The sequence below is a fragment of the Bombus vancouverensis genome, chromosome 15, assembly GCF_051014615.1.
Source record: "Bombus vancouverensis nearcticus chromosome 15, iyBomVanc1_principal, whole genome shotgun sequence".
In the NCBI taxonomy this organism is placed as follows: Eukaryota; Metazoa; Arthropoda; class Insecta; order Hymenoptera; family Apidae; genus Bombus; species Bombus vancouverensis.
The window spans coordinates 2818296-2840479 of NC_134925.1; the positions used below are offsets into that span (position 1 = coordinate 2818296).

The 22184-nt window shown below is 37.8% G+C and overlaps 1 protein-coding gene across 1 annotated transcript; it reads right to left on the minus strand.

Moving 5' to 3' along the window:
* Positions 1-1560: 1560 nt before the first annotated feature.
* ato (atonal) lies at positions 1561-2857 on the minus strand. The gene has a single exon (XM_033347474.2). The coding sequence runs from the start codon at positions 2855-2857 to the stop codon at positions 2021-2023; it is 837 nt and encodes a 278-aa protein (XP_033203365.1). The 3' UTR covers positions 1561-2020.
* Between the last annotated feature and the right edge of the window lie 19327 nt (positions 2858-22184).

Here is a 22184-nt window from a genome sequence, read left to right on the forward strand (position 1 = left end):
CTCGCGAGACAAGTCAACATCGCCACGCGACATCCATTCGAATTTTTATGGGATCTTTACGTATCGTTCGATAATCCAATCGTAAAACGATTCTTCTTTTTTCACGTTTTTACGAAAGACTTGATGAAGTTCTTCGCTTTCGGAACTGTATCGAACATTTGCAGTGAGAATTGTACAAATGCGATACAAATGTAAATTTTCATCCATCAAGGACGAAGGAGAGGGAGGAAATAAAAACAGTCAGAGTGATATAAAGTAAATACAAAATGCAGTGCTTATAAATATTTCAATTTCTTTAAACCTCGTAGTACTATCTGACGAAGAAAAACGTCAACGAGAAGAAGCTGTTACACGATAAAAGCGTTATATTAGGGTCCTTTCGAGCACAGTGTATTTTACCACCGTTTCGTGTATCTTTCTACTTTTTACGTAAAAAAAAAAATACGCGTTGTTTGTATACTCATGTTCGACAAATTTTCCAGTTTCCGTACAACGAGGGTTCACGCAACATCGCCCTTCTAACGTTTACGCTAACCAAATATGTAGTGCTAATCACCAGGATGATGTCATGTTTCATCCTTCTTCTCTCTGCACCGTGTTAATTATAGTTTATTCGACGTCGAACATGCTAGACAATGTTTATACGGATGCTGGTCGCGCGCCCATATTTTTCACAAAATATCAAACGTTGGGCATAAAATGGTAAAGGTAAACGAGATTTTCGTTTCTCTAGGCAACGAAAGCGATTCTTCTCCAGCGAATTAAAAGCACGTAGGTGAATTATTTTATTGCTCTTCGCAAAAGATGTGATCGTCCTTGGCTATCTATCTAATAATTAAATGCTTTTACGTGGAAAACAGTAGTGGAAAGAAGTGGAGCAAAGTGCGATGACGATAGCAAAGAATCGAAGGTGAAAAGAGCGAAAAGATAAATAAAAAAGAAGAGTCATCGTTAAAGAAAGGAGGCTGCAGGTTCTCAAATTGCAATGAAACCGGGCACCGACGCGTCGCGTGGGTTTCGTATGACGACCAGACCACCGATGACGATGCTGTTTTTCTTTCGCCCCGAATATACTTTTCATCCCTTATGATACAACTTTGTTCGTTCAACGAAATTAAACCCGATTCAAGCAATTACAAGGAAACTTTATTCCATTGCGCGACTCTTAAAACAGTCGAGTAAGGAACGTTAAAAGAGTAGACGTTTATAGAGGCGAAAAAATGTTCTACTACGCCTCGAAGAGAAGATCGAAGTCTCTTTGGAGTTTGGAGTTTAAGCTAAACTTGCGAGGTCCTCTTATAAGACTTCGAATTGTAAGACTTCGCTTAACGAAATTGGCGAGGGAAGGATATTCGAAAACTACGAGAATGTATAAAATAATTATATTTTTCAACACATGCAGTTTCAGTCTCAAAGAGCGCAGTAATATTTATAATACAATAAATTATAAGTACGTAACTTGGTGCGCCTTTATAATACAATATCGAGTTAACGATTTATCCATTAAAATATCGTTACTTTACAAAATTTACAAAGTTTCTAGTATTTACAGAAATCTTGGGAATGCGTGTCTAAACCTTTCTCGCATCGTTACGTTTCGCATGATAAATATTACGATAATAATACTAAAAAATATAAACTATAAGACGATGGCCAATATCGTTTTACAAAAGATAAACGAGTGAATGGTACGCAGTTATAAGAATCATCGGATAACTGAAATGATATTCTGTAATTACAGCTGTAAATATCTACAAGAAAATGATAATGGATCGTTCCTACGTTTCAAACACAATTCCTATAATTCGACTAAACAATGTAAACGTAATTCATATCTCGTACATTTGGACGAAACATCTTTTCTATACACAAGCCAAAATTCAACTATTTCGGTCCTCCGGTTAATTCCACTAAACACTTTCGTTCAATTTCAACGACCGACTTTACCAGTTCGTTGACTAACACGATCTTCAGCGAAATCTTAAAAAAAAAAAAAAAAAAAGAAAAAGAGGAAAAAATGTTATTGCAACAAATCGTACAATGCCGTGATGTAAGACTGTGCCATTTGAAGCGTTTCGTATTTCGAGAGCTGCCGGTCGTTACCCAAAGACGGAAGATACGCTCTCAATCTATCGAACGCTTTATTCAGGTTCTGCATTCTTCTCCGTTCTCTGGCGTTCGCCGCCAGTCTGCGTTTCCTCACGATCGTCGAGCTAACGTATTTACCTCTCCTTCTCACCACGTTTCGATTGTTCCCGTTTCCATCGATCTCGGATCCTATGTGATCGGGACTGTCGCTCATTTCGGCATCGTCCTCGCTGTCAGCGTCTACGATTCTGTCTGAGAAACTGCTGGAGTTGCTGATGACACTGCCTCGAGACGACTGCGCCTTTTCGTGCTCCGTTTCAGCCTCAGGATCCGCGGTTCCATCGGTATCCGCGTCCATACTGTTTACTTCCTCCGTCAGATCGATCATGTTCATAGCGTGTTGCGTTGCCTCGCTGTTGATCGTAGCGAGGCTCCTCTTCGTAGCGTACCTCTTGTTCAGTTCCTCCATCGAGCCTAATAAACGGTACGTAACCGGAGTACTTATCGTGTCAGGCTCTGACGACACGGACAAAGTTGTGGCAGGACTAACCGATCGTAAACTTGCCGTTGGACTCGGCGTGTGCCAGCCATCGCTGCGATTTCCGTCGTACACGATGCACTGCGGTATGCTGATGCTGCTTACTGGTGGAAGATCAGACTTGCTCTTGGAATAAGCGTAGCTCGGTAAATCCAGATACGTGCAGGATACGACCTCGTCCTCTCTCGGTGGGAACATATATCCGTATCGAAACATCTCCTGCAGTTCCATGCCGGCAATTTCTGAATCGAAATAGAACACAGAATTTGGAAATGGAAACTCCTCACTGGATCGGTAGGGTCGATAAGCGGGCCTCTTACTCTGTGCGATCTCTTCACTGAATTTCCACTGTATTTTCACGGAAACACCAGTTGCGAAACAAGCTCTTTTTATTGATTACGATGTGCGTGTATGTGATTCTATAGAGCAGTTTATGATGCACGCACGCCGACTCCGCTGTCGGGGTGATTCTAAAGTCGGCTGGTACACCGCCGGGGGATTTATGCGTTTTTGGAGCGAGGCACCCTCGTGCAGCACGTGCCGCCTGACCAATGAAAACTCGCCGTCGGTCCCCACCATTTCTGCGGTGAGGTAAAGCCAACCAGCCCCGAGTATGCGAACGGCTAGCGTAACAGGTGGCATCGGCGCCTCCATCCTATACGATCACGTATAAAATCGCACGGCTATTACCTGGCCCTTCGGTGACATACGTATGTATTAATACTAATACATATGTAAGTGCGTGCGTGATCATATACGAACTCCATTCAATGCATATCACGTACAAGTTTATATCATTTACTTAGGATTCACGGTAAACACAGACGCGAGAGTCTCTTTGATCACGATGCACCGAAATTATCTGTTATTGAGATACCTGGTTGATAATTTGCGATGGTATTAAAAAGTGAGGTCGAACACACGAAAAATGATATTCAACGAATAATAATAATAATAAAACATGCTTAATGTAACGAGATTCGATCCTTGACGACGCAATGTGATTTACGAGTTGTATTATGTCCCCTAGTATTTTTAAATATTATCGATTTCGTGGCTACTATATTAAGTTACATATTTTTCTGTTTAATTCTCGTCGTAGAGGATTCACGCGTATCTCGATGTTGAGGATCAACGAATACTCGGATAATTTAATACGTGTCGCAGTATGATCTATACTTCGATGAATATACTTGTATAAACCGTACAATGCTATTTTTTAACGAAACGTAAGGGCAAGTGGAGAATCAGATAAGAAAATGACGGAATATTATTCCGTGTGAATAATACCAAGTTATTTAAATAAATAATGGTAATTTGGAGTACACGTTCAAGCAATCTGACCGGGTAAACCGATCGGTTGAAGCGATTGTGGAACGAGGAACGCGGTCCAGCGCAAAATCTTGGGAAAAGAACGGATCGTATCTTCAAAAGGGTGCAAATACCTCAGGGGCGTAAGGTCCAGTTACATTTTTACTCGCTCAATTAGCGAAAACAGGTAGGATAAAGTTTGCGGCGAGCACGAAGGTGGTCCGAAGCAACCCGATCTCTGTCATTCCCTTCGGACACAGCCGTCTTGGATTTCGGGATCGTCCCGTCATTGCCTTAAAATTCTTCCTAAGTAGCGACACGATAATCCTTTGCTCGAAAACCTTTGGTACTTTTCGTACTTTTAACGAGAACAACCACGCGATCGGAGACCTCTCAACTTTTTTAGTAACGGGAAACATCGTCTTTCAAGGTCAGCGTAACTTCCCTAACTTCTCTTCATTAGCATAACTTACCGTAAAGGCAATTGTAAGAGAAACATGTTATTGCCACGTTGGCGCTCTTACGAAACAGAATTCGATCTTGTAAATTGATTGGAAAAAGATGCAGACGAAATGTTACCCTAACGCGGTGTTGAATACGATATTAGGTCGTCCGCAAAGTTTCTTTCGTTTTATAAGGAAATAATGGATGCACAATATTTTCCATTTCATATTATTTTATCGAATTACGTATGATTTTTGTTCTATCAAGATAAATGTCACAACGTTCGACAGATTAGGTTTCATGTTTGTATAAAGATACATCGTTGTAATAGACGTGTCTGTAAAAGAAAGACACTTTTCGGACGACCTAATATAACATAAAGTCTTTTGTCAGGCATCAAGTGTCTCAACGTGTTTACGAGAAAGTTAACGAAAAATGTATATAATTAAAATTAATCGATGCAGAATACATTCCTTTTTACATCTAACTATCTTCGCCATTTTCACGCGAGAATATTCTTCCGTCGAATTGGGATGTAATTTAAAAATTGATTGCTTCCATTTATTATATTCTTGTTCCAGAACGGAACTGGGACGGAACCAATAATTAGGGCTACGAAATGTACGCTTGTCTGTGTCTATCCTTACTCTATTCACCAACAGCATTACCTCTGCCTTCTGCCTTTTGTTTTCACCTTTTTGCTTACCTGCTCACCCCGTCGGTGCATCAGTTCAACCCACTCATCCTGTCTTTGCTTGTCAAAATCTTGCCAAAGAATTCTCGATTTTTCTATTAATTACCCTTGGTCGAACGAAAAACGAACTCGTTAAATAAATAACATCGCCAATTGTTACTCCGCGAGGAAGAAGAAATAATCGACAAAAGTTAAGAATAAAAATACTACAAAAAGTATTTCTAGAGACGAAATACATCGTAAAATACCATTCTTCGGTAGAACTAAAGAACGTAATTATTAATTGCCGCGATTAATCATATTGCTTACGAGGAATAAAATATGGAAAAAAGATATATAAAAAAAAAAAAGGAAACGAGGTGAAGATTCGATAAGGTAGTAAGCGAAGAGGAGGGAAGAGAAGAAAGTGTGAGAAAGGAAAAATGGATCGACAGAAGGGATATTCCTTGGGTAAAAATGATCTGAGGTAGGCCCGTCATGAGGATGCGCCCTGGGCGTGAGTCGAGTAATTAAATACAAAGTGCACTCATTTGTAAGCTCAGTGGCAAATAACATGTTATCCGACTAGTGGTAATTTATGAGAGCACCGTATGACGCTATTCGTCTGACCCTCCACGAAGTTGACTCTAAACGATATCTATATAGAATACACATAGATATATTCAATGAATATGTATTTGGAAATAGAGATGTAAACTTTCGCAGACAGGCTAAATAACGAGGAATGCAGGCTTGGAGATCGACTAATTATCATTTGTTTCATCTCATTCGCTATTCTTCTCCTCCCATTTTCCCTTTCGTTTCTTAACATTTTCCGTCTTATTAATAATTCATCGAGAGGAGTATTCACGTTCGAAATTGGCCAGAACGATTGATCGATTTCTGAGCTGAAATTCTGGGATAAAAATTTCAGAAGAAAGATCGTGGAATGATTTATTATTCGATATTAATAAATTCATTACATAGACACATTTATCTATGATTTTTAACATTTATTTCATTCGCTTATCGCCCTGTTATTGTATTCTATTACATCATCGTAACGATTATTTTGTCTTGCTGTAACAATGTCAATTTCCCAATAGGTCTCAAGTTTATGTTGAAATCTTATCTATCGTATTACGAGCAGAGTTAGGAATGTAGAAAACAAAGTCGTCGTGATAACATCGATCGATCCATTTTTCTACGATTAAAGATAGTCGACAGGCGCTACCGCGTGAAAATAGAATTGTTAAAAAAACAGCATCCATAATTGGTATATTTTTCATATCCTTGAATCGCAATAACCGTTTCCTGAAAATCATGACAGATGACAAGTTAGCGAGTCGTGTTAGCAAAACGAGCTCTTGATGATAATTGATCAGCTCGGACGTGACAGCCGTGACTCTGACACCTGTGCTTCCGAAAAGAAATCACGCGCTATCAAAAAGATAGATCCGAGTATTGTATACCACAACGAACTGACCGTTCGTCTATGCTGTTCAACTTGCCGTGTCTAGAGCCAGACAGGGGAGCCGCGTCGAAGCTTGTTAAGGAGTGCGTGCCGAACTGATTCCCAGAATACAATTACCACATTATCCGGTTCCGCTTTCGAATTCCTCATTTTGTCCTTCCAGGCTGGCCCGACGTCGTCCCGCCGCTATTCGTGTTTAAGCATCATCGACTATTATGAACCGCCCGGCTTACTCCTTGAAAGGCGAGATGAAAACCGCATCCTCCTGTTTCATCTAAGAAACGGTAAACTTCGAAGATCTGGCTTTTACAATTTTTACAAATTCTGTCAGATATTTAACAATGTTCACGCGCGTCAGTGGGTAATATTCAATGATTTACGCGATAATTTGGAAAACTTTTCATCCGAAAATTCACATTCCTCTCTTCGAGGTTGCTATCGATCGCCTCTCGTTCTTTTCGCAGGTACTCCGTTTTGAAATTACACCATGACGGAAGATTTAGAAATATTACGATTGTTAAAGGACGAAACTTTGATTCTTGAAAGAAACATCGGCGCTAATGGCAAATGGTAAATGTCTTGATAACGTTAGCGCTTGAAAATTTGTCATCGGTAGTGCGCGTGTATCTAAACACGTATATTGAGCATATGGTATTAAGTAACGCTTGCATAAGAACGTTCTAAATTTTGTTAAAGGACGAAAATTGCGATTTCCTTGGAGAGGGAACGTAGTTTCGTAGAAACCGTAAAATCAGCCAACAAGCGTAGTTATATAGAGCTTCGGTGGTCGAAGCGGCGCATCCCAAAACCGAAGTAACGTTCGAAACTAGTCTTTATTTGTGACTTTGTCCCTTTCTTTGAAATCGGACGAGTGATTAGCGATTACGCTCTGGAAATGGTATATCGGAGGGTGCTCAAATAACTAGGCGGCGTGTCGGTATGTTCAAACGCCGACAAGTAACAGAACCTGGAGCCAGAAGAAAATGAAGTTATTGTCCATAATCGTGGTCGCAAGACAACAATAGATTCGTTGGTGGTCAAAATGTTCTACGTATTAAATTTACATATCTTAACTTTAGCTACTTCTATGGTAATCTACAACTCATCTCGTAAATAATATTTTAGAAGGCAATATTTTAAATATCGTGATAGAAAAATAGCGATACTTATTGCCGTTATCCCTTGAATGATATTGTTGTAGTAATTACTTGAAGAAAACCCTTAAACCTTTTCTTTTGTATACCCGTAATCTGGAGATCGCTGTTACGAAGAGAATAGGATTTAGTGAAAACATTGAAAGTAAGGAGAGGTCCATATTATTGTGCCCTTGAATATAAATTTTGTTTTGGGTTACAAGGTCTAGAAACAAAAGGAGCTATAAGTAGATTTCTATTGTTGTCTCTTGTAGCCTTCAGCTAGAGGTACACACCAAGATTAACTTCTTGCTAATGTCCTAGGCTATAAATATATCAACGTGCTCCCTATCATAATTCTATTGTATTGCAACACTGAAAAGGTGAGGATCAGGATCGGTGTACTCTATACCTGTACTTATACCTATACTTATTTCAATATATTTTTCCATTACAAGTTCTATTGTATTGTAACGCTGAAAAGGTGAGGATCAGTATCAGCGTACGCTATACCTGTACTTATAGCTATACTTATTTCAATATATTTTTCCATTACAAGTTCTATTGTATTGTAACGCTGAAAAGGTGAGGATCAGGATCGGTGTACTCTATACCTGTACTTATAGCTATACTTATTTCAATATATTTTTCCATTACAAGTTCTATTGTATTGTAACGCTGAAAAGGCGAGGATCAGGATCGGTGTACTCTATACCTGTACTTATACCTATACTTATTTCAATATATTTTTCCATTACAAGTTCTATTGTATTGTAACGCTGAAAAGGTGAGGATCAGTATCAGTGTACGCTATACCTGTACTTATACCTATACTTATTTCAATATATTTTTCCATTACAAGTTCTATTGTATTGTAACGCTGAAAAGGTGAGGATCAGTATCAGTGTACGCTATACCTGTACTTATAGCTATACTTATTTTAATATATTTTTCCATTACAAGTTCTATTGTATTGTAACGCTGAAAAGGTGAGGATCAGGATCGGTGTACTCTATACCTGTACTTATACCTATACTTATTTCAATATATTTTTCCATTACAAGTTCTATTGTACTGTAACACTGAAAAAGTGAGGATCAGTATCAGCGTACGCTATACCTGTACTTATAGCTATACTTATTTCAATATATTTTTCCATTACAAGTTCTATTGTATTGTAACACTGAAAAGGTGAGGATCAGTATCAGCGTACGCTATACCTGTATTTATACCTATACTTATTTCAATATATTTTTCCATTACAAGTTCTATTGTATTGTAACGCTGAAAAGGTGAGGATCAGGATCGGTGTACTCTATACCTGTACTTATACCTATACTTATTTCAATATATTTTTCCATTACAAGTTCTATTGTATTGTAACGCTGAAAAGGTGAGGATCAGGATCAGTGTACGCTATACCTGTACTTATACTTATACTTATTTCAATATATTTGTCTATTACAAATTCATCCACTTCCTCTATCAGTCAACCTCAACAGATATAAACGCGTTGACAGTAACAAAAAAAAAAATTCTATGCTTTTTGTGATCGTCGCTTGTCCAAATTTAATGCAAAAGCGGTTGGCATCGTTAAGGGCGTAATATATGTATCGTAATATGGTAACGATCGCGTCGAGCCAACCCACAAGAAGGTAGTCTCGTAATTAACTTAAGCCTAATAGAGCGTTTAGTAGAAGATACTTTGAGGTAGGTCCATTGTATTAGCATAAATCATGGAGGCAAATCTCGGAACCGTAGATGAGCAACAGTTTATCATAGTTCACAAATGAAGGGGTTACCACACTGTTATAAGTCGCTCGTAATTACGACAGTCGATGTTTCAAAGGATTTTCCGCCGTGACGGTCAGTCGTAAACGCGTTAAAATTTTTCTACGCGCCGGATACCTGAACTCCGTTGAATCTCTGAGCGAAAAAAAAAAGAAGAAGAAAGAAAAAGAAAATACAGAGTAGTGGAGCAAAGACTATACATATTACGTATAAACGAGAACCTTGTGTCTATTTGTTTAAACGATATAGTAATACATAGAAATCGACAATGTAATTTCGAATATGGTCGATAATTTCAAATTGATAAATATGATTGAGAACATCGTAATTGTCTTTGCCAACTTTGATCGTGAGAATATAAAATTCGGATAAGGATTGAAGCAGTTACCGGTAACATGATACGATGCTGCTTAATATTCAGTATAAAAATTGAATATAGCGTTACCATTGATTGTTGGTAGAATCTGCATGCAGAAGTTAATATGCCTTGGCTACCTGTGTGGTCCTGAATATAAAAACATTACTTACTACTACTACAGTAGTTTTCAAAGATTCGATACGAGATGAATGGAATGCACCGTTTATTACCTAAGATTATCGTATTTATGTTACGTTAGATTCGCATAATAGCAGTAAAGTGTGTTACGATCAATTTTAATTACTTAATCTTTTATTATATATAATTTTGTCCAGTATGAAAATTATAAAATTATGATAGACTGAAATTTACATAGATTTCAATAACATTATTAAAATATATTCTATCGATACGATCGGAATAATATATTAAGAAAATTACTCTAAACAATATCAGCATATTACTATAGAATTACATAGAATGCCCACTATCGCACGGGTGAACCAGATCGGACCATTCGACCAAAGAAACAAAAGTTTATAGAAAAATATATTTTCACGTTACCGCCCCTTCGACTGTTTGTCAAATTTCCTTCCCTAAAAACGGATTTTAACCCTAAACGTAGGTAAAACGCAAAGGGAACGCTATTTGGATCCTATGAGATTTCATGGTATCTATTTCCGTAGCATATATCTATGCCCAGCTTCATCTGAGCCCATAAAACCCTCGTTTTTAGATTAAAATCGTTGCGATGGGTAACCTGGTTTCCAGGTTTTGGAGAATACTTAATAATTATACCGAAGGGCAGTCACGGTTTTTAGTAGAAGATTAAGTAGCAAGGAAGAATCGGCGATTAAAAACGTATTAAAAATTTGGGAAACGTCGACGAAGAAAAGAAGAAAAGCGAGTGACTAGGATAAATTCGTTATCGAACAGATTATTAGGAAATTAATTGGAATAATTTCTTGGTATATTTGTATCGATAAATAGGAATATAGGATACTCTGTTCGCATGTACACGTGCATCGATCATATTACGTATAAGCGTGACAAACCAAATTATATGGATCCTTGCAGAAGATCTCTGCCGAAGCCGAAATCGCTCTGATTAACGTCAATGACGAGATAAATGGTTAAACAGGCCAACGTGTCCAACAAACGTAACACAATGGTGACGCGATACCAACGATTTTTGGCGCTTCAGTAAAACGGACCAAAGCAATTCAACGCCATAGAAATGCTAACGCGCCTTAGGAATTATCAAAGAAGCCGCTCTTGCCAATAATCTACCGTGTCAGATGGAAAAAAACGTTGGCGTATAGCCTCGCGTGCCATACAATTCATTCTTGCAAACTTTCAGAATGTTACAAATTAGTACTTAAAACGTGTACCTTTCTTCTCTTTTCTTCACCGTCTATTCCTCCTATTTTCTTTTTTCCCACAATATTTTAAGAAATCCATTTTACCTAACAACGCTTCACAATGGCAGGTCTGTTTGTGGAAATTGACAAAAGGCTTTACCTTTCCATACGAATATTATTATATCGATAGACGTTACTACGATAGTTACGTGTATCGGGATATTTTTAATTAATTCGCGACGATAACGAATTTTACGTTAAACAAGGTATTTCGGTTAGAATAGCTTAGAAGAGAAAAATATTCGTGACGGTGAAAAGTGAATAGTTAAAAGTTGCAAATTAGCGTTATATCATCTTCTGGTTGGTTCGAAAATCACCGTGTTTATGCAAATTTACCGCCGAAAGGAACAAACAACTTACATTTCAAATTTCCATAATAATGTTCGAGCACGAATAACACAAATTTCCACTTCTGTTATATATAAACAGTTTCGTCAAAGCGATCAACGACGATTCTATTTCCCTTACCATCGGTTTATTCCATTCATTTTCCCCATAAAATCTATCAAACTAATATTCCAAGAAATATGTCAACGAATATCGACGTGTAGAACGTAAGCATTCGATCGAAACATCTTTGATATAAAACCAAAAAAAATTGTTTAATAGATTTTACGAACGAAATAAACGTGGAATTGTGATTATGACGAATAATAAGGCTTGGAGAGCGAAGAAAATAAGAACGAAATAAGAAAAGAAGGGAGGAAATACGATACGATTTCCGTGGGTATGAAGGCATGAAAGCTCGCTTCGCGTATTTAAAAAGCGTGACCGTAGCTGTTGAGGTGGTGGTGGCGGCGGCAGTGGTGATGCTGATTATGGCAGACAACGATCGGAAGCAACTTAAGGGCGGGGAAACGGAATCGGGGACTAGCAGCACGCGCCAGCCACACGCCTCGAGTCTTCTTGGGCCTTTTGCCTTCATCCTCAGACACGTACACCTGGGACAGTTGGCAAGCGAGAGACAAAACCCGGGAATGTCTACTAGACAGTGTCTGCTTTTCTTCGACGAAAACCGAAAGAATCGAATTAAAAAAGCCAAGTCTTTACACAGAACCATAATATAAAGACAACAACGACGACGGAACACGGTATTTCTTATCTTTTGCCGTATTTTACAAGAACGGATCGGACTTTATTTCGCCTGTAAACAAATTTTAAATCCATCGATGGACATATAGCGTATTGATAAGTAGAAATAAAGTCGAGTGTTCTTTTGCTAAACTAATGGGCCTCGTGATACCCATTCTTATGCAGTAAAGTCAGTAATAACGGAAACGTCGTCACAGCGATCTTTCGAGGATACACGATTTCCTCGGATGGTAATTTGGCGGACGGTAGGTAGATTAAACCCTCGAGGCAGCGGGTGCAGCAGCCTGCTTACCGTATGCTCCCCATATGGCTCGTCCTCCCTCGAAAAAGCGACCCGCGTAGGCTCGAGCGCCTTATTCACCCTGCCCTGTTGGCCCACCTTCTCACTACCCTTTACCTGCAAATCCTCGTAATAGGTGCAACTATATTTTCACTACTAATGCTCGTGATTATGCCAAATCACGCTATCATTCGTCCGTCCACCACGTTAATTCGAAGATCAAAAGCGGTTCGATTCGATTTCGATGTATCGAGAACCTGAAAAGGATAAATAAAATAAACCTGAACGAACGTAAAAATATATGAATAAAAAATAAGACTACAGGTATTACGTAGTAATTGAAACGCGATACGCGAGATATTCGTGCATAATATACACGATGATGTTAATGTTACGCAAGCCTAATGCATATCGAATAATACGTTACAAGCATTAGATATTACAAACTGTACGAGAGTATGTAATTTTATTAAGTATAATTTTCTACTCTTTTCGTTCGCATTGTGCATGTGCCAGTTCGCACGCTGTTCGATCATAAGTCATATTTATCCGAAAATTATAAAGTCGGACAGAATTTATAAGGACGACCCAATTTACGATAAAGGTTCAGATCACTCTGGATAAATGCGAGTTAAGTAGGTAAAGCCGACGGACGCGTTACACCGATCACTGATCAACCTGATCGCACCACCATCACTAACAGTATATGCCTCCTCCGGATGTGGGCGGCGCTGTTTTTGGATAGTCTCGTCAGACGTTATCGTGAATTACTCGTTAATTCGTGAGAACTGCTTAAATTTCCGTTCTTACCTTATATCGATTTAGTATTATAATTTATATACCGGAAACAAATATCCGTAAGACTTTGAACAAGTGCGCTGCGCGGTATGGATCTTTCGATCGAACAAAAGTTCTTTTTAAACATTCGTCAAATTTTATTAGAACGGATTTAGATGAAAAATGTATCGGGCAAATGTATCTGGTGTTTATCATATCGATTCGTAATTTGATTCGTTCGATATTCGGTAACCTGTAACAGATCGAACAAAAACCGGTGTAATTTCCGATTAAAACCAACCTGCCGCCAATTCATTATACGTTTCGTTTCCAACACGTTTTTTTCCTACACGACAAATAACTCGAGATGCGAATCAGTGAAAAAATGCTAGACGAGAAACCGGGAACTGTCGTTGGAAGTTTTTGTTCGAAAAATAAATACCTGTTGATCCAATCTCTCGATAATACATGCGCGTTAAAATAGGTGCGAAGAGCATTTCTGAGACAACACTGCGAAGATCGGCAAACGATTACAAGCTTCTACCTTTCCTTTTTCTTCTACCGCACTACGCGCGTTCTTTTTTCTTCCATTTTTTCTACTTTTATCTCTGTTTTTCTCGTGGGAATAGGTACGATCAGATTGTCAACGGCATCAGAACCGAATCTTGAAAAAAGAGGAAAAAAGGTTTAAGGAAATTTAGTGGCACCTACCTCTTCTAGTGAGATATTCCAGTTAGCTGAAGCATACCGAGGCAAAATTCACGGCTTTCCTCTGGGAATGCATAGTCAATGAGAGGATGACGGTTCGCGATAAGATTTACTAAGCTTCGCCTTAGTTGTACTTTTGTTCCTTCTTCATTAGTAAGTTTCTGCTTTATTCACGGAAAGCATAGCCTCGAAAGCTCGTAGCGATCGTTATCGTCTTCGTACGAAGTTCCACGCGATTCTAATAGGGCGATTTATTTGTAACACCATTTCGAACGATCTTTCTCACTGATTAATTTCTGGAGACGATAACGATTTCCACTAATTTTTAACGATGTCTTATCTGTATCTAGAACCACTTTTTGAACCACTAAGAATTTCTGGCTCCGTTATTTTTTTGTTAAATTGTAAATAATTGTAATAAATTCATAAGATAAAAATTGTCGTAAAATATAATTCTTACGCGATTGAACGAAAAAGTGGAAAAATCGTAAATGTGGAAAGTGGTAAATATCGAACGTATTCTATCAACAGTCGTGTTCCAGCTGCTATTACCATGGTGCGTTAAAATTAACGCACAACCTGCCACTGATTCCAATGTTCCAACAGCGCTTACAGGTGTCAACATTCTCGATGAGACATCTGACACCAATGTCATGGTTCTTCATATTCTAAATAGACCGGGTGGTCCTCTCACCTCTTTTGATCCTATCTTCGGACCATCTCGGACCGACAAGCTTACCGCTACTTACTAAAACGACACACGGACGAGGAGCGGATGACTGCGGTGAAATCGTCTGCGTGTAACACGAAAGAATTACACGCCTCGCAAGCGTCCCGCAAGTATCTGATACCAGTTGTGCGCTTTTTATCGAAGGAAAAGAAAAGAAAAAAAGGAAAAGAAAAGTGAAATCATAGGAGAGAAGAAAGAAAAAAATAGTCTCCCTTTCGCAACTTCTTTTTCCTATAAAATGAAACAAAAGTACAGAACTGAAAGTTGTTTCCTGAATTTTGTCTACATCGAACGCGTTTACTTGTTGCGCCTGAAAGCCAACGTTGGCGGACAAGAGGCGTGTAACGAAGTAAAACGGGACGCTTAATTGTACGCGATCGTCGTTCATTCTGCTTTTCGAATTATTCTACCGGTTACCAGAATGTTTTTACAGCCTTTTACGTTCTCATCGCTGGTACAGCTATAACCGTTTCGAGGGTCGTATTGTAAAGTCATGCCGCTCTCGAGCGGTCACGTGCGCATTGAGCCATCAAGACAAATATATTGAGGAAGAGGCGGTACGCTTATTACAGACGAACGACTCTTTCTCGGCCACAAATCAAATAACATTTTCGTGTTGGTAACAACAGAGACGTAACGTTTATTCGACGATCTTACTTACATTTATGATTTCTAAAATAAATGCACGTTTCGAAGATATTGAAAGGAAACGGAAGAATTCTGTGAAAGATTCGATACAATTTGACGCTGGCCGATAGACAGAAACGCGATCAATAATTGTTCACGCACATAATCCGCGTTCGATCGTTATTATCGCCGAGAGAAACGAATCGGAGTTGTAGTAAAAATAAAACGTCGGTTTAGGCAATCAGACTACCTACTTTTATACGATGCCTCTGGAAGGATGAACGAATGATATGGACGGTGAAGAAGGGATAAGCCAGAAGAGAAAATTATCCCGTCAGAGTAGAAGGTGAAACGTGTCTCGCACTTACGTCCGCCCACGCTTGCAACTCGTTACGACTCTAAAGGAATTCACAATACACGTTTCGTGACCCTGTCAGCGTTTTACCACCTTTAGTATCTTTACATTGTAATCTGATGATAGCAGACCAGGCCGTAATGTTAACTGGATTGGACTTTAACAAGATACGGTTCCCTCTTATTGCGTACGGAAATTGTATAAAACAAGAAAAAGGTTGGTAATAGTAACTAACTGCGTATATTTTGGCTGTCAGTTAAAGTATTAAAGATTAAGTCATTCGTAATTCAAAAGCTTGCTCGAGTGAACTTAGTTATGCGGATTTTTTACTGAATTAATATTTTACAAAACTAAACTCGTCGTAAAAATTCTCAAAATAAAAATTATTTAATTGAGCTTATTAGTTGTAAACTTAAATTATTATATATATACATATATATTTTTTTTTGTTATAGTAAAGTTTATTTCAATCTATAGGAATTAATTGGTATTCTACTAAAATATGATTTATTGTTTCTATTTGTACTATTAATCGATTTAAAGGCGGAGGAAGGAAACGATTACGGCGAATTTATACCACCGATTCTCCGCCTCTCGACGCATCTTCGGTCGCTTAATCTAATAAAGCAATTAATAACTAATAACTTAATACCGCTCGTCTTCGATAAAGTCCATAATTACATACTCTTTAATTACGTGTATCCTGTGTCCGATCGATTCGGCGTTATTTGATTATCGTTTCGAGAGCATGCACGAATTAACGAAGAGGCGGAACTGTTTGTTTTCGGAAGACTGATTAACCTTGAGCATGAGTAAATTTATAACTGCGAAATTCTTGATCGGCGTTTGATCAGCCGTTTAGACGTCCATATACGTATCTGTCATAGCCTGTGCAGCAAAACTATACAAATGAATAAATTGCAAATCGCTAAAATAGAAGAACACTTATAGTCATTAAAATAAAAATAAATCGAATTCCTTTTACCAAGAGAAAAACTCTTACCTTGCTACTTCGAATTCATTTTATCGTCAAATAGCGGGAAAGAAAATAAAGAAATCGGAAGATCGACAGAATCTTCCGTATCTTCTCGACGATGCGAATTGACAACTTAAGAATAAAGACGAAGAGGAAGAGAAAAGTTCGAATCTGTGATCCATGAATACGTGTGCCCGAAATGCAACCATAGCCATGTTGATGCGGATTCTCTTGAAAGAATCGTTCGATATAAAAATCTTCTGAAACGTGAACGCGCCGGTTCAACGTGACTCGAAGCACAACACTCGAGCACCAGGACGAGTTCGATCGATTCTCCTTCGAATTTCTAGCCGTACCCTATATATTTAGCATATCCCCCATAACTGACAGCATGTTATTTCACCAACAAATAATACGCAAGAACCATTGTGTATCCGGCGAAGAGCACTTGAGATTGGAGGGCACCCTTAAACGCTTTTAAATACACGCGGAATGGGTAGAAAGGGTGTTGGAGGGCGTCCAAGAGAGAGCCGAGGACAGAGGGTGAACATGGCCACGTAGAAACGTGCGGTCCCGCTACCTGCTAAATTACTACGAACAACTACAGCCGACAAGGAACGAGAAAGAATACTTTCCTCTCGGGACTCCAATTATCGCGCATCGAAAGGTCTTGCTGATGACGAGAACACAACAGATCTAAAGACGTACACGGTATTCGTCGTTTCTTGAACATTGCGATCGTTGCATAAGCGGTTTCCTGTATTTAAAATGCAACAAGTAAAAGTATCTGGACAAGCGATGTATCTACGAGTAATGAAAAAAGAGTGAACGTTGATAGAAAAATATTTATAATTTGACGCGATCGAAAATTATATCGTAGTATTTAGTAAGTTGGACAGGAATTCTGTTATAACGTTATGATCGTACAATTTTATGATTACTATTTGAAATTTCTATGCTTCTCCGAATAAACAACTGTAATTTTATTGTAATTATAATTTTATTTAACGTTGCGAGTAAGCAGGTTGTAGAGAACAAGTAGTTAAATACAACGATATGTCGTTGATCGAAGTTCGTAAATAAAACAGGATATACATTGAATTTACGTTATTTGGAATGAAAACGCTCGCATTGTATCACGAATTTTTGCTTGGAATCAGAACCAACGATCTCATCCCATCGTTCAAACTTTGCTCGGCTTTACCTTCCTTCCCTTTCTTCTCTTTTCCCTTTTGTATCTTCCACCAAGATTCTTCGTTTCCTTCTCCTACCTTCCTACGTCGTTCGTTCTCCTATTCTATCAAAACGGTTCCCACGACTTTCGACTGAAACCGAACTACCAACACTTTTGCTTTTTTATCTTCTACCGTATCATATACTACGATCGCGTTTAAGTTATATAAATTAAGTTAAATTAAATTAAGTCAAGTTATATAAATATTCCAATTATATTCTAATTAGTTAACGTTAAACAGAGCATGGGAGGAATAATCGAATTGAAAAAAGAAAGGAATTCTTCCGTTTTACAAAGATTTCGCTCGAGTCTCTGATCTGTTAAACGTTAACTGTCTGATACTAAATATGTTAAAAGATGATGAAGCTGCGTGGATGGCGTCAGATTATGACATTCTAGTATATAAAAGTAAACGTCACATTGAAGCATATCATCCGTATGAATAGGATTGGTATTAGTCGCCATTTAGTAGATATTAGTCGGTAGGATAGACAAGGATAATATGTTTTAATTCAAACGCACCATGGCCGTCGTGGCTCGTTATTCACGCATATATTTCACAAGATTAGGATTCATCAAAACTCTCCTAACTAGCCGGTATCCACGGTCTATCGTGATTTAAGCTTTTGTGCAACTTTCGTCTCGTCGCGACGACTGTGCATCAATTTGTTCAAAAGGAGATAAATAGGTAGAAGGAGAAAAAGATAGTAGGCACATTTTCCTGGATTTAGTCAACTAAATGTATATAAGCCGATTATATTCTTCCCATCGTATTGAATGGAAGGCCAAATTAGAAACTTCAGATAAATTCACGATGCTTCTACGAATGTGTCTACTAATAACTTTGCTTCATTAAGATTTATGATATCATTACTCTGCTATATCTATTCAAGCAGACTTTGGAAAATAAAAGATAATATGAAAAATAAAAGTAAACGAAGCATTTATTTCAAAAATATTTCAAGTACGAAATAACCAAAGAGAAAATGCATTGTTTTAATGCGTTTTTTCATCCTTGATACGATAATAGATCACGTGGACATGAGAATGAATTCGACAAATTATATTGGCTGAACTGAAGCGAGGAAAAAGAAAAACGGAAGGAGCGATTAACTTTCCCAAAGTTAAAGTTTGAAACTACCATGCACCAAAGGACCTACGTCGAAGTTGAGAAAATTCTGGTTAATTGGCGCCAGAGGGGAAAAATTGATTTCCAGAAGCCTCGAACGACCCACGTAGAAAATAGCTTCGAAATCATGGTGGCCCGAACCATTCCAGTGATTCGTATTACGACAGGCAAAAACGATTTGTACCATCGTTTCGTTGAAGAATTTCTCGAAACGTAAACGACAAACAGCAGAAATTGAAAAAATTTCAGAAGTGACCATCGCGCAACTGTCTCGCAAGATGTTAAAGAACAAAGTGTCTTACGATTCTCGCTGAAAGTTAGGATTTCGTGCATTTCCTTTCTAAAACTATCATTAACAATTTCATAGACTCTTAATAGCCGTACATTCGATACGCTACTATCGGTAAATAGCAGAACATCAAAGAGGAGGAAGCTAAAAAAAAAAAAGGAAAAGATGAAACAATCGTGCTTTCTTTTTGAAAACAATCCGCGCATTGAAATAAGCGATACAATGGGCCGTCTGCCGAGGCTAAAGAGTCCTCGTAAAACAACAGTTGATCCAAACCAGAGGAAAAGATTATGGAAGAAGAAAGAAATAAAGAAGAAGAGAGAATGGTTAGAACGTAACAATATGGCACCCTCCTGTGTGATCGAGTGGCTCTCTGATTGAGAGTAAAATTTCATTTTCCTCCTACTGTTAGGTTGCTGCCACTACACCAACTCTGTCAATTTTCGCTCATCGGTAACCTTAATCTCTGATACTTTGTTTTAATAACGACCAATTAATATTAAATAACATCTTGAAAGTGAAAAATGTGCACGTGTCTTGAAATTACGTATAGGTGTAATTAAAATATACGTAAAGATTTGAAAACAAGGGATACCTGTAGAAAATACACACGTTAGAAGATTTCCGTGTAAATATAAAGGAAATTAAACGAATCTAATTCTTTGACTAACATAAAGAAATTTAACTAGGAACACGATTGTTCTTTTCGCAATTGAAGCACGACACGATTATCGTATTACGATAGGTTGAAATTTTTATGCGGAAACAGATTATCGTGAAAAATTCACGCAAAATAAATTCGAAATTCAGCGTTAAAATCTACCGCCAGTATCCACGTGAGATGTATACATACATTCAACATAAATTACATGGTACGCATTGACGACCTGGCGCCCCACATTCTGACGCTTGCCAAATTTCAACGTTCAACGAACAGTTCGCCAATTCCCAATGATTATCCACTTAAATCCTGAAGTCGCGAGTAATTATGTGAGGGTGCGAGGGTCAATTTGATAATTGCGTTATTCCGTTGCAAATAATTACCACCTTTCTCAAATGCAAATCTTACGTGGCCAGTTTCTACGTTCTTCTTCTCTTAATTGTCTAAAACAAGGCTCATTATTCTCTTCGATAGCAATGCTTGGAAGAGCTATTAATTTGCATTATAAAGGTGTAAATTTCTTCTCTTTTTATCTCTTCCATGATTTATGCGTTTCTATTTAACCTTAAAGCGACTTGGATCGTAAAGATCTATGTTTATCTGTGTTTAATAGATACTAAGTATACGCTATTTTTCCTTCGTACTTTAATTTGATTTGTTCCATCCACGTTGCATCTAAAAGATAAATATCTAAAGGCTAAACTATATAATAGAAAAATAATATACAGGAAAACGATATTAACCTATCTGTCTGTGAAATAAACGTTTTCGTATCTCAGATAACTTTCAGGATCTGTTTCTTCTACAAAGATTTCATATCCTCTTGAAATATAGATGAAATTTCCCAGGCTATGTGATATTTATTTTAAATTATTTTATAGTACATATATTAATATATACATACATAGAAAGAATGAAGAAGCATGTAAAAGCAACTGCGTTCGGCTGAGGTTAAAGAGGGGAGAAGCACGCGTCTGCCACGCTCCCAGTGTACACACCTGGGACCAGTTGGCCAGCGAGAGAAATCTTTTTCACCCTAAATACAAACAATATCTAATTATTAACAAATTACGATCACGAAATTGGAAATATTTCAGAAATCTACAAACCAAATCGTTATATGTCGATTAAAAATTTCTTGTTATAAACAAACATGCTTTGATCCATCCATCGGTATGTTCGTACTCTGTTGTATTCAGCAAGTTTACGCTCTTATCAAAAGTATTACATTCACGGACAATATATTTCGTTGGCAGTGAAATCGATCTCATTTGTCAAGAACGAAGTTCAGGCTATTTATCACAAAGTCAACCATAGAAGTTAGAAACATGGAATCGCCAGGATGATCCAATACTTCATTTTCCTAGTTTTGTGTGTAACAAGGCTCGAGGGAACTCGTACGAATTCATACGACGGAGGAAGTAAAATTATTCGAGCGAATGTCCTTTGAATTTCGGTGGAAGAGCACCCGTTCGAAGTTCCTTCCTCCACGGGTTTCAAAGATATCGTGCTTAAAAATATATACTTATTATGTGGTGTAACGTAACGTTTCACGGATAGATCGTGTATTATTGAAAAAGTAAATTGTGAAAGACGAGTAGGAAATAAGGTGTATACTTATTTAACGATATAGAATTTCACGGAACATTAGAGAATGCCGAAAACACAGGGCAATGCATAAGCTTAACCATCAAAAAGAAAATCGGCAAACCGCTAATTGCACCGCAAGGTAAATAAAACGAAAACGCCGACAGGAAACTGAAAATAGGCGGAAAACCCGAAGTGGTATTAAAGTCGCATTAAACACATCGGTCGTAACTTCCGGTACATTTCCGAAAATACCGATTTATTCGAAATTAATATATAGGATGTTTTATTTTTGTCCTGCCAAACGATGTTAGCATATTGTACAATTAAAAATAAGAAAAAGATGTTACATAAAATGAAATAAAAATAATTAATGGAAATTCTTAATTTATCTGTATTTTAATACAAAAACAACGAAATTTCTAATTTCCTCGGTGATTTTATGATTACGAGATAAAACATATAAATTAACGAAGAATATAGTTTTGCATAGTTTTGATGGAGGTAG

Bases quoted from the DNA above. Each gene is read 5' to 3' on its own strand.
- ato (XM_033347474.2), bottom strand. From the start codon at position 2,857: ATGGAACTGCAGGAGATGTTTCGATACGGATATATGTTCCCACCGAGA.